At 44.8% G+C, this 13,608-nt stretch overlaps 1 protein-coding gene across 1 annotated transcript in view; it reads right to left on the bottom strand.

Annotated features, from left to right (window-relative positions):
- Window positions 1-1,076: 1,076 nt before the first annotated feature.
- Window positions 1,077-13,608, bottom strand: part of RIMKLA (ribosomal modification protein rimK like family member A) — a 36,332-nt gene continuing 23,800 nt past the window's right edge. The window contains exons 4-5 of the mRNA XM_012748504.2: window positions 11,633-11,836; window positions 1,077-8,254 (exon numbers count right to left, since the gene is read on the bottom strand). Coding sequence (XP_012603958.1) covers window positions 7,764-8,254; window positions 11,633-11,836 — 695 coding nt within the window. The 3' untranslated portion in view covers window positions 1,077-7,763. The remainder of the gene's footprint in view (window positions 8,255-11,632; window positions 11,837-13,608) is intronic.

The following is a 13,608-nucleotide window of genomic DNA, read 5'->3' as shown; positions in this document are numbered from 1 at the left end:
GCTATTTCGGTGCCTAGTTAAGATATATTCTTTTCAGCACATTTTCATTTTGCCAGTTAGGCAGGAAAAACTACAATTCACTTTCCCGGAGAGAACTTAGCTGAACTACTGGCCGCAGGTGAGAATGAACCTCACAAATCACTCCATCAGTTATGGGCGAAGTAAACAGTTTTCTCACATGTGAAAAACACAAAGGCAAGATGCAACAAGCAGAGAAGCAGTGTTTTCAAGTGTTTTTCTTTTACTCCAAGTCAGTTGTGCATGCTATACTAGGATGCTTGCTTCTGAGAAGTATATCGCAAATGCTACCTCCCTGGAACTGAGATGTTTCAATGCTTATGTGTATCAATTTCTTTTGTCTATCACCCAGTGGCAGTGGCATGCTGATAAATGTTTAACCACCACTTGGTGGGGGGGAGCAACTTAATATGGAGTGTTTGCCCATCTCTGTGGTGTGTATACTCCTACCATGTCTGATTCCAGGCTTCAAATGTAATGCCACTGCATGGTGGGTTTCGGAAGAGATGCACACCATTCTATAATAATTCCAGCATACAAATACAATAGACGTCAGTAGCCTCAAGAACATAGATAATAGTAAAATAATTATAGAGTGATGAGTTTTACATATTTTTTACCTGTTTTTAATATACTTTATTTAATTGTGGTTTTATATAATTTACTCTATAATGATCACAGTGGCTGTATTTAACAACCAGCTCACAAAATTCCTGAAAATTTAACAATCTGTTTTCATGGGCTGGTTCATGCCGGCTCCAGCACACCACCGGAGCTCGAGGTAGGATGAAACCAACCAGTCACCTGCTTAGTCCTGCCTACACAAATACCTTTATTAGCTCTGGAGAGGGATTCAGGGCCCAAGCTTGTAGGAGATCAGTGTTCCAGGAGTCCCACTTGGGACAGGCCCAGGACAGCAGAATTTTAGCTGCTTTATTGGTTAGTTCCACCTCTCTCAGGGCTGTCATCCCTGCCAAGTCCAGATGGTGCTGTCGGACTTTCAGAGTTCCCCACGCAGCCCCCCTCCCCCCAGCCTTCTGCACTCCCCTCACCCTCTGTTTGACAGGTTTAATTCAAGTCCCTGGCACCTCCTCCTTCCATTTGATGCAAAGCCAGCAAACCTAATACGAGAAGAGCCAAAAAACCCAGGTGCTAAATCATCCAAGGTCAGACTGCTCGTCAGCTTTCCAGCCTCACATTTGTCCAAGGCAGCCTTTCCTCCAGGATTTTTCTAAGCCAAATACATCCGCTGTATCTTGCACTGTAGCACCACAGAATCCCAAGGATGGAGGGGACTTTCCAGTCATTAAGCCTGAACCTCAGCATGCTTGAGCCGCAGCCAGCCCTGCCCCCAGCGTCTCTTTCCCAGCTGTAAAGCTGCTGTCTGCTGGCTTTTATCCCTTGGCATGGAGCCATGGTCACAGGAAGGCGCTGCCTGTGATTGCTCACAGTTGGGGGAGGCAAGAGGAAAGGGACCTGCGGAATGCCAGGCATGTGGCTAAGTGCTGCGCGTTCAAGCTTGTATTTATTATATCGATAGGTGACAAAACTAAGGGTTAGCAAGAGGAAGTGACTGTCCCTGGGTCACACAAGCTTGAAGCTACCTCAGTCAGGATTTGAGCAGGATCTGACTCAAACTGGTGCCATTCGCCTTAGTCCATGTTGCCTTCCATAAGGCGTGCCCCCGACAGCGAGCTGTGAATGTGGTTGTCATGATGCCCGACTTGTGTAGTGGAAATGAAAAATGTATCACCTTAAGAGATGACGCCAGAGTTCTCCTTTAGGAGGGGAAAATGCCTTTAATAGGCCACCCATGGTAAAAGGTGGAATTGTGAAGGTAAGGGTGTCAGCGGGAATCAAAGTACGAAAAAGAATAGCTATACTGATGCTGTACATGAGAACATAAGCGCGTTTGGTTTGCCCCAAGAAAGGGAGGCAGGGGCCACGTGGAGGGGAAGGTGAGTGGGGGATACTCAACAGTACATGAGAAGAACATTCTATGAATGGGATGCGAGCCTGCGTTGCTGCAGCAGCTGCCGTTCCCTCCCACAGCACTGAGACACACAGGGACTCGCGCACACACTCGCTCATCTGAGTTTTGCTGTGTGTGGGGCTGGGGGAGGGAACTGAGCTCCACGCCTCAGCTGATGCAGCTCAGGGATGAGACAACATTGTTGCTTAAAATGAGGTAGCGGAACTCTGGAGTCAGCAGTGGCTGCAAAAATGTAAGTCCCTTAGAAATCACAGAAACCCAGAGGCTCAGACCCGGGGGCCAGAGCTATCAGACCTGTCTGGACCTCAAGGGCCCGGGAGCCCTCAGCAGACATTTGGGCTACAACAGGGGAGGATCTGTGCCTCCTGCTGGCTGCAAGGGGGACACACTGTGGAAAAGAAAATGGGAGGAAACTTTTGACCTTGGTGCTGATCACAGCTGGAGCACATGCTCAAACAGGACTCCTCTTCAGGTGTGCCTGATGCGAGAGGTTTGGTGACTGCAAACCCTCGGCCTCCAGGACGTTCGCAGGGAGGGAAGATCAGCCAAATTGGGGCCAAAGAGGCCTCCGGTCACTCAGCACGGCCTTCTCCCTCACTTTCCACCACCGAGCGTGTGGGGTGGTTCAATGGTCTTGGCTGGTGTAAAGATGGTGCGGTCATGAGCCAGCCTGCATCATGGAGATCTCATCTGTGACTTTGGGGCCCTCACCAGAAGCCATCCAAGTGCTGGACCCAGGACAGCTGGCACATCAGCACCATGCTGATCCAGAACAGAGGCTCATCAGACGAGGAATGGCAGAGGGTGGGCCCAGGATGGCGGTCAGCACTGGATGCTGTGGAGGAGGGAAGCCATGCTGACCGGGTGGGGAGTCAGAGTGCCTGGATCCAGCCTTGCAAGTGACTGGCTATGTGACGGTGGCCTCTGAAACTCTGATTCCCCACTTATTTATAAAATTATTCGTAAAATGGTGGGGGGAGGACTGGTCTCCAAAGTGCTGTTATTCCTCTGGCCCCAAATCTGTCTCTATAGGCAGCTTTCTTAGGGTTGCCTCAGATAACATGACCTCAGAGTGAAGTCACCACGCAGGGCTGGAAGGCCAGCACAGGGCTCGGGATACAGCGTGTTGGCACAGGAACTGCGCCCGGGGAAGGAAATTGAAAGGCTTAAAGGAACTCAGGTAGGGGTGGGGAACCTGTGGCCTTGGGACCACAGGTGGCCTTTTGGCTGAATCCAAATTTTACAGAACAAATCCTTTCAATACAGGAACTTTATTCTGTGAAGTTTGGATTCTGCTGAAGGGTCACATTTGGGGACCTGGAGGCCACATGTGGCCTTGAGACGGCAGCAGGTTCCCCACCCCTGGTTGGAATGGAGGCGTAATCTAGTTTTAGGAAAAGAGTAACAATATATCCCTGAGAAGGATGGCTTTCCAGGTAACGCTTTAGAGCAACAATCTGTACTGATCTTGAGTCTCAGAGGCAGATTCAAAAACAGCACCAGGTTTTCTATTGGGTTACAGTCGAAGATGTAAGAACATGAACTTCAGGGACAATGACAAAGGTGGCTCTTGTCAGGGCCCTTCCCACGACATCTGCAGACTAACGGCAAACAGAAGCCTCACTTCCAGGTGCAAAGGAAAATATTAAGCTGAAGTGACTTGTTTGACTGATGTTGGATTCATCTGACTCCCTAAATCTACCTCATAATGCTGTGGCTCTGGGCTTTGCACACGCAGAGGTTTTGTGCATTAACTTCTGGGAGGGTCAGCTTTTACCTGGGTGGTTTTGGAAACCCCCAGCTAGCTGCTTAGATCTCCCTAAGATTACATTCAGAGTGTCTCAAGACCAGCACTCCTCAGGATTTAAAGAAGGGATGAGGCACCTCTCTCCAATTTCTCCAGGACGGATGGAAATGCATGCATCTCATTATATTTATACAGAATAGCTTCAAAGACATCTACCTCTAATTAGTACATATTCATGAGTCTTTCATTAAAACATCCCACAGGAGAGCCATTCTTTCCTCCTCCCCACTAGAATTCCAAATGATACCAATTTTTTATTTCTTTCTCAAAAGTATCCCAGACCTTTCTCCTTCCCTTTCTTCCTCTCCCAGTCCCCACTGTCACGGAATCTCCTCTTATCTGGAAGCACTAAGCCTGCAATTGTGAAGCTAATGGCTTATGATCCACTTATATTGCTTCTCAGATCCTAAAGACCTAAAGCCCCAAATCCTCATTCTGGCAATCCCATGCCCAATCAGACAGATAGCATGAAGACATTTTTCCCGAGTGCAGAATCATGTGTATTCTGAGTGACTGAGCTATTGGCATTCAAGTTTTGACCAGTTTCAAGATGCTATTATCATATAATGGGAAGACCATATACAGACACTGCAATCTATGTTACAAAGGAAGACTTCGTTAGTTGCTATACAAGAGTTGAGGATTTCAGGTTATATATGATACATCCAGAAGGCTGTTTGAATACACTGAAAACTTTACTCCTTTTAGGTCTTAAGTTTACCTCGCTGGAAGTAAGGCCTCTGCAACGCTGCATTCCTTTTTCAGGGCCCCTTTCACTGTTTAGTGTGCTAATGCCAAGAATTAATGGCCTTTTTTTTTTTAACTCCCTTAGAGTAGTGATGAGAAACTGTTACAAAACCAAATGGCGGAGGTGTTATACTACCACCTTCCACATAATGCACAATCTCATTTATTAACTCACTTTAACCTTAAAGCACCCAGAGATAAACAGAATAGGTATTTTCCCCTATGTGAAGAATAAAAAAATGGAGGTACAGAGTTCCTGTGATTGCATAAGGTCAATGAGCTGTTTGAAGGGAGAGCCAGAATCAGGCCCTGGCTTTGTACTCTGTGTTCCTTCCAGCAGGCCTTGTGGGCAGCTGTGACATGCAGCCTGGCCACCTGGCTGAGGCTGAGACCCATGGCCAGCTGTGGTGTGGGAACTCCTGGAGGGGGACTGGCTATGGCCTAATTGTGGTCCAGCTTCCTCTGCTGCTAGACAGGGCTGGTTCCAGGCAATGATGCCAATGACTACAGATGTCACTAACAGCTGGAAAATGGGCCTCCTTTGGCAAAGGAATTTGGAAGCACTCCCTAGCTGCTCTGCTCAGGAAGGGACCCTGCTAGCATCCTTTTAGATAAAGTGGGAAGATTTGACTTGCACTAAACAGTAGAAATCAGTGAATGCAGCTTCCAGAAGGTCATCACTTGGTTCAGATGTTTACACAAAGCATCTGACCAGTTTCAGCGAGAACAAACCTAAAACCATCCTTCTTTTAAAGCCACCCTGAGTGGTAAAGATAAGGTACACGTCTTAACCTATATAAAGGCGAAGTACTATCATTTTCCAACTGTACAAGACACATTAATAGGGTTACAGTTCAGTGGCATGCACCCTATGTTTGACTGCATTTAAACTACAACTTACAACTGTGTAGTGTGACATCTCCAAACTTACAACTGTGTAGTGTGACATCTCCATTACATGGCACCAAACGTTTGTTAATTGTACAACTGTTACTTGGTGAGCTCTGCTTTTAACTACAATATTTTAAAGGCCAATTCCTATTTAAATGTGTTGTGAAAAAATGTAGGAGTTTAACTTTATACACATTTTACATTTACGGCAGAAAAAGTACAGGAATTTATGCACCCAAATGGGTGGTGTTGCCTTCAAAGTAGTCACCTTGGGAAAATGTGTTTATTCCAACAAAGCTGGCCTTACTTAGAACATTTCTAGAACCTTCTTGGGAAACTGTCAACTTGTAAGCTTCCTCAATGTTGGTAAATCTTTGTCATTTAAGGATAGATCTATTTTTGGAAGAATGATTTTTTTTCCCCATAGCCAAAGAGCATTAGAAAATAAGTCTGATAAATAAAATGGGTAATGGAGATCGGGACTACCTTGGTGGGTGGCAAGGGGTGGGAGTGGGTAAAAAACGAGGTCTAACTATAAGGTTGTGAGGCCTCTTTCCTTGAATGGCTTCAAAGGTATTTCCAAAGAAGAATTCTAAGTGTTCTTGGCACATACATCACGGCTCAAGAGTATGGTCTCCCAAGGAAGTAATTTCAATTATGGTAACTCTTGAGTGCATATGTTCTAGTGTATTTGGTTAAAAAGGTAGCTTTGCTCATCTTCAATCATACTTCATATAAACAGAAATGGAAAACGCCGGCTGGACGCGGTGGCTCACGCCTGTAATCCTAGCACTCTGGGAAGCCAAGGCGGGCGGATTGTTTGAGCTCAGGAGTTCGAGACCAGCCTGAGCAAGAGCGAGACCCCGTCTCTACTAAAAATAGAAACAAATTAATTGGCCAACTAAAAATATACAGAAAAAATTAGCCAGGCATAGTGGCACATGCCTGTAGTCACAGCTACTCAGGAGGCTGAGGCAGGAGGATCGCTCAAGCCCAGGAGTTTGAGGTTGCTGTGAGCTATGCTGATGCCACGGCACTCTAGCCCAGGCAACAGAGTGAGACTCTGCCTTAAAAAAAGAAAAAAACAGAAATGGAAAACTCTATCTCTAATATTTCTCCCAAGGGAAGGATCTCATCTACTGCTTGAAGAGTTAAAATGAAAAGCACTTGGTGTCATGTCTACATTAGCCCCCACCCCCCATATGTGCAATGAGTAATTCCTGATACCTGAGTCTCCCCAGTTTGGAAAAGTGGGTAAGGACAGGTCTCTGGATCCTGGATAAAAGCAGGATATCAAGGGGACTGGAGTGTGTTTCCAATGGCTCTATCTACCCAATAGACCCACAACACCAACTCATACAAGAAAACCTCCTATAGCTAAGCAGTACACAACGTTTCAGTAGAGGAGGGGGAAGAATGATTATCTTTCAGTAGCTTTCTATGGTTAAAAACCCACTGGCTTCTAGATGACAAGTGAAAGGAGTCCATTGAAAAGAAAGTCCATGGTGTTAGATTCTAGTGCACGCTTAAGAAATAAAGTGTGTGGCCACTAGCTCATTGAAGTGCATTTCCAGCTGAGGCCAAAGGCAGCAAAGGTGCAAGAAGCTGCTGGAGCTGATATTGGTTGAAGCAGGGTCTATAAATTCAGAGTGGCAAAGCAATTTGTAGAAAGCCCCAGTTACAAAGCAGGACCACTGAAGTCAAAGAACGTTCAATCTCACTTTCTACAAAGTGCTTCATTGAGAATGCTAATGAGGAAGCTCCCTAAAACACCATATCCTGAGTGTCAGAGAAATATGGTCAAGACGGTGATTGATGGGAGTAGAAGACTGATCCTCTAATAGAGTTTGAACTGCGTATTCTCCAAGCATCACATACACACTTAATGAAGAACATATGACCGCAGTCACTTTCCACCTCATCTGCCCGTGCCTCCACCTCCTGGTGGCTTTTGAGTACCGTATTTCCAAGAGCCATTTCAAGTTAATGGATTCAACTGCTAAAAGTCAGAAGCAGCAGCACAGTCAGTACTTTAAAGTTGGCCATAATATCTAAGTGCTCACAGCAGACATCAGTCTCAGATCGATCAGTCTGGATGTTGTTCTTGGTGAGTGTTTTTATATTTGTCTTTGTAAAAACCACAAAGCTAGGCCATTTGCTTAAATCATCGTTAGAAAGAATGCTGAGTGCCCAGATGGGATATCTAGTTTCTGTGCAAATGAAATCACATTAGTCCAGATTTTATTCACTCAAAACTACTAGGGAAGCAGTAGGATTTGGTTTAAATGCTGCCAAAAAAGCAAGAATTCACTTAAGTTTTAATTCTGAAGCAATCCTGTTGTTAATGTTGTAGCCAGGTTCGGACAGCATGGGGGGCGGGGCCCCCATTGTGCTTGCTGAAGAATCCCGGATCTCTCCCAGTTCAGGCTCACTCTCGCTAGAGGTAGACCCACTGTTGATGGTGTAGACGCTCTCTGCAACTCCCTGAGCTGACGCACAGCCATCTGGCTCGGTCTTCTCCCTGGGACTCGACAGTCCTGGGAGGACAGCCATCTTCCCAGTCTGCCTGTTTGGCAGCAAGGACATGGTATAGTCTGCAATGATCCCACCCACATCTAAGTTGCATGCCTGGTCGAAGGCTAGGAAGCCGACATTGGCATTGGCCTCACACACCACAAAGGAGCCATCGTCCATGATAAGGAGATCAATGCCACAGAAGTCCATGCCCAGGATGTTGGACACCTGAATAGCCAACTGCTTGCCTTGTTCCGTCAGCGGGCACATGACGCCCACACCACCTGTGGGGAAAGCACAGTGATGGAAAGGTGACAACAGATCCTGAATGACAGGTCAAATGACTCTTCAAGGAAGAGCTGGACGTGTGCTGAGAAGGGGCAGTGAGACCGACTCTGTCATTACTCACAAAGATCTGCATGGAAATCAGAACACCATTTGAGAAAACAATATAGTCATGTCTTATCCAGAGTCTTAAAATGCTGATTCCCTCTGACCCAGCCATCCCACTAGTAAGGAAACATTCTATGTACAGGAATAAAGCTTTATGCACAACTATGCTGATGACAGCGGAGTGTGTTTCCGATGGCTTAAAATACTGGAAAATCATAGCACCTGGTACATAGTGGGCACTCAATATATATTTCTTAAAATAAGAAATGAAAAATTATAATCTAAATATCTTACAATAGAGTAAAACAGTATATTTTATAGCCATTAATAATAATGCTCATAGAGAGCTTATAATCACATAGGAAAACATAGGATTAAAGACTGTCTAGTACAATCAAAACTGTACCAAAAGGTATTTCTTAGAAAAAAGGCTGGAAAGGATAACACCAAAATGTCCTTAAATGGTGGGGATAATGAGAAATATACTTTTTCATTTGACTTTGCTCTATCTTCTAAATTTTCTACATTGAGAATGTATTCCTCTTATGATTAGACAAAATAAAATTAACTTATTGATTTTTAAGAAGAGAGAGATAAGGCTGGGCGCAGTGTCTCACGCCTGTAATCCTAGCACTCTGGGAGGCCGAGGTGGGAGGATCGCTCAAGGTCAGGAGTTGGAGACCAGCCTGAGCAAGAGCAAGACCCCGTCTCTACTAAAAATAGAAAGAAATTAATTGGCCAACTAAAAATATTAGAAAAAATTAGCCAGGCATGGTGGCACATGCCTGTAGTACCGGCTACTCGGGAGGCTGAGGCAGGAGGACCGCTTGAGCCCAGGAGTTTGAGGTTGCTGAGCTAGGCTGACGCCACAGCACTCTAACCCGGGCAACAGAGTGAGACTGTCTCAGAAAAAAAAAAAAAAAAGAAGAGAGGAGATGGAGAGGATTTTGAGACAAAATGTGTACAGAGAGAGGCTGGTTGCTTTGACTTGTTAAAAAACTAGGACTTCAGATTTAATAGATTTAATTATCTCTATTGAGTCTCCTTGCAAAGATTTAAGACTTGCATTCTCAGACCCAATAACTTAAGTCTTTACCTTAACACTGTCCCTTCCCACCTATGACACTGTATGAGGAAAAGGCTATCAAACAGTTTTAAACAGCTCAGCAAGAAAAGCAACATGGGCCTGTGCGGTGTGTCACGCCTATAATCCTAGCACTCTGGGAGGCCATGGCGGGAAGATCACTTAAGCTCAGGAGTTCAAGACCAGACTAAGCAAGAGTGAGATTTTAGCTCTACTAAAAATAGAAAAATTAGCCTGGTGTTGTGGCATGTGCCTGTAGTCCCAGCTACTCGGGAGGCTGAGGCAGGAGGATCATTTGAACCCAGGAGTTTGAGGTTGCTATGAGCTATGATGATGCCACTGCACTCTATCAGGGCAACAGAGTAAGACTCCGTCTCAAAAAAAAAAAAAAAAAAGGAAAGAAAGGCAGGGTGGCTCACGCCTGTAATCCTAGCACTCTGGGAGGCCGAGGCGGGAGGATTGCTCAAGGTCAGGAGTTCGAAACTAGCCTGAGCAAGAGCAAGACCCCGTCTCTACTATAAATAGAAAGAAATTAATTGGCCAAGCCGGGCATGGTGGCGCATGCCTGTAGTCCCAGCTACCCACCCGGGAGGCTGAGGCAGCAGGATTGCTTGAGCCCAGGAGTTTGTTTGAGGTTGCTGTGAGCTAGGCTGACACCATGGCACTCACTCTAGCCTGGGCAACAAAGTGAGACTCTGTCTCATAAAAAAAAAAAAAAAGGAAAGAAAGAAAGAAAGAAAAGCAATATCTATAAATTATAAAACTGTGTGGTTACTAAAGAATGGATTCTGTAAGGTCACTAAAAAGACAAAATGAGGCCGGACATGGTGGCTCATGCCTGTAATCCTAGCACTCTGGGAGACTGAGGCAGAAGGATCACCCACGGTCAGGAGTTCAAAACTAGCCTGAGCAAGAGTGAGATCCCGTCTCTACTAAAAATAGAAAGAAATTAATTGGCCAACTAAAATATATAGAAAAAATTAGCCGGGCATGGTGGCGCATGCTTGTACTCCCAGCTACTTGGAAGGCTGAGGCAGGAGGATTACTTGAGCCCAGGAGTTTGAGGTTGCTGTGAGGTAGGCTGATGCCACAGCACTCTAGCCTGGGCAACAGAGTCAGTCTCTGTTTCAAAAAAAAGACAAAATGATAATACACAAGGTTCAATACTGTGGCACTACACATGATCATCATGAAAATGAAATGAGATAACATGGAAGGTACTTAGTCCTGTGCCATTCTGAATCTAGCAGTTGACTGTATCACACCACTTCATCACAGTATCCTACAGCTATCTGTTTATGTGTCGTCTTTACTGGACCACGTGCTACCTGAGGGCAAGGCTCTCTCATAATTTCTACACTCCCAATATATACCAGAGTCTGGTCGTGGACATGCTCAATGAATATTAATGAAAGAAGAACCAAATCAGTGTCTCTGCCTCTTTATTAGTCACTGGACTTGGTCTTCATCTGGTGATTTAGGAAAGAATAACTATAGGTGTTTTTTTTTCCATATTACCAATACACACATTCATTCAAGGAGGCTGACAATAGTTTTTTGTGATGGGGACAAGAACTTACATCCCCTCTGGAATGTTTCCATTCCCTACAACAGAAAACAAACTTTATCAATAGGTTCGTGGGATGGGTTCATGCATTCGACCAAAGCATAAACTATAGCTTTCTAATAGCATTATACATAAAAGGAAAACAATTTTTGGTTATAATAAAAGTAAAAGGAAAATATGATCTTTTCTCCTGCCATTGCTTTAGCTTAGACTCTTATTATTTCTTGTCTGAGCTGTTGCAATAGGCTTGAAACTTATCTCCCTGCCCTCATCTTATGCCTTTAATCCATCCTTTACCCAGATGGAGTTTTTCTCAAACACTTTTAAAAACCTGACAAGTCCTAACACCTGCAAGATAGGGTTCAAACCTCCGTTTCCTGACACCCCTACCCTGACCTCTGTCATAGCACTTACAGTCGTCATCTGTTCCCCTCCTGAATGCTTGCTGAGAGAAGAAAGGGCTCATTTCTCATTCTTATCTGTGAGATCCTGGTGGCTAGCAGAGGGTCTGACAAGATAGGCATCAATACACAGTTACTAAACAGGCCCAAACACCCCAGTGAAAAAACCTGGTGGCCTTCCATGACAACAGAGTGGCTCTGCGAGTTTATACCTTACCTAGAGAGCAGTTGCTTTGCATCCGTCCGTCTGTGGAGCAGCGAAGCATTGAGCCTATCACCTGGCCCCCTACCACCACCACCCGGATGTCCTTTCCATGTGACTCCTTCACATACTTCTGGAACAGGTAGGGCACGTCATGGCGGATCAGATGGCAGATGTCTGAGAGGTGATGTTTATCTCTTGCCAGAAAAACAGCTTTCCCTTTAAGAAAAAAGACAGAGCAAGAGAAGTGGTTGCAGAAGCCTCCAGACTCTGTCCTTGACATCCTGCCTCCTTGTCCCACACCATCATCAGTTCTCTCTGAATTCACCCACCTTTAGCCCCTTCTGTTTCTCTGACTAGACTCTTGCTCCTTCTCAAATGGGCATTGAGCCTTGAGGCTTCAGAAGCCTCTTGCCACCACTTGTCTTTTCAAAATGACATAATAATGTATTCCAGAAACAGAGAAAAGGGGCCAAAATAAAAATCCTAAGGATCTAATCAATTCAGTTCCAAAAACAGTTAATTAGCATCTCCTGTCACCCCAGGATGCTGATTAGGCAGGATCCATGTCTCACTCACTTTTTTGTCCTCCAAACCCCACACTGGGCTCGATGCACAGGGCAGATGTCAATTAATGTTTACAGAACAAAATTAATTGGACATGCTTTATAGAAAGCCCAAGTCTGGATTGAGAGAGATCAAAAAAATGTAACCACAACACAGCATGACATGACACTGAGAGGTCTGTACAAAACACGGTGGGAGCTCAGAGGAGGAGCCACTGGCAGACGCCCTTCATCCTTTCAAACATAAGGCAGTTATTACGTGGCTATACCCATTTAATTCCAAATGGAATGACCTATATACTTCTGTTGCTCTCTGGGGAAAGCATTCCTTCTTGATTCTAAATTCTTTATTTTCTGCTTGAATCACCTATGCTTTTGTAATTACTTAGCATCTACTTTTCCATTTGCGTATTAGTTAACAGATCTGACCAGGGCTTCCTGGTCAGTTTGCTCTACAAATCTGACATAAGCATGCCCAGTCTGAGCATTCTTTCTAGTAAATATGGAGCAAAGAGATGGTTTTCCTAAGTTTTGTGTTACCATCTTAAAAGGAGTGGAACCTGTTAGAAGTCTTAATAAAAAGAGTGATGGGCATCAGTCCCTAGTGGCACATAAGACTGAAAAGTAACCTCCAGAACATGTCATAACCAGGACTCAATCATTCCTGACATGACTGGACCCTAAACACCTGACAGAGCTAGAGGAATGGGACCAAGTGATGTGAAGATGTCCAAGTGGCAGGTGATAGCAAGGTGTGTAGTTTAGTGGGCAGTTAGTGTCAGAGAAGTTGCAGAGGGCCCAGCAAGTCAGCATGGGAGTCAGAGAGAGAGGTCCCAGCAGGTGGGCACAATGCAACATCAGTGTTCCAAGTCTCAGTCAATGAGCAGAGGTACAAGTAGTTAGATGTCTGACACCAGGAGATCTAGCACCTTGCAACAGATGGCTGGGATTCAGTTATAGGCATTGGGGTTCTCTGGACATTAGGTAGGATTTTCAGCAGAGATGGGGGCTAGAGTTAGGAGTTGGATTCCTTGGTTCTTGGTACAGAGGTTCTAATATGGGGATTAGTCTACAGTTAATAAAGGAGTTACAGTTTTAAAGTAAGGAGAGAAAAGGGGAGGAAGGGCACTTAATCATCTAAGTGCCAAGCAGTTTGTTTTGTTTTATTATTTCCTTTATACTTCACACTAGCCCTATGAAGCTATTATGACAAGGATGGTTATTACTGTTTTACTGATAAGGGAAAAAAGGGTCCAAAAGATCAGTAACTTTCTCAAGGGCACAGCCTGTGCACTCACTATCTTGCTGAACTCTAACTTAACTACTGTAACTCTGTTTACTTCCTATCCATTTTCCCTGCTAAAATACTATGTGTTACACTAGCAATGAACAATCTGAAAATGAAATTAAGAACACAATTCCATT

Source organism: Microcebus murinus, chromosome 2 (assembly GCF_040939455.1).
Source record: "Microcebus murinus isolate Inina chromosome 2, M.murinus_Inina_mat1.0, whole genome shotgun sequence".
Classification (NCBI taxonomy): domain Eukaryota; kingdom Metazoa; phylum Chordata; class Mammalia; order Primates; family Cheirogaleidae; genus Microcebus; species Microcebus murinus.
This window is presented reverse-complemented; position numbering and strand designations above follow the sequence as displayed.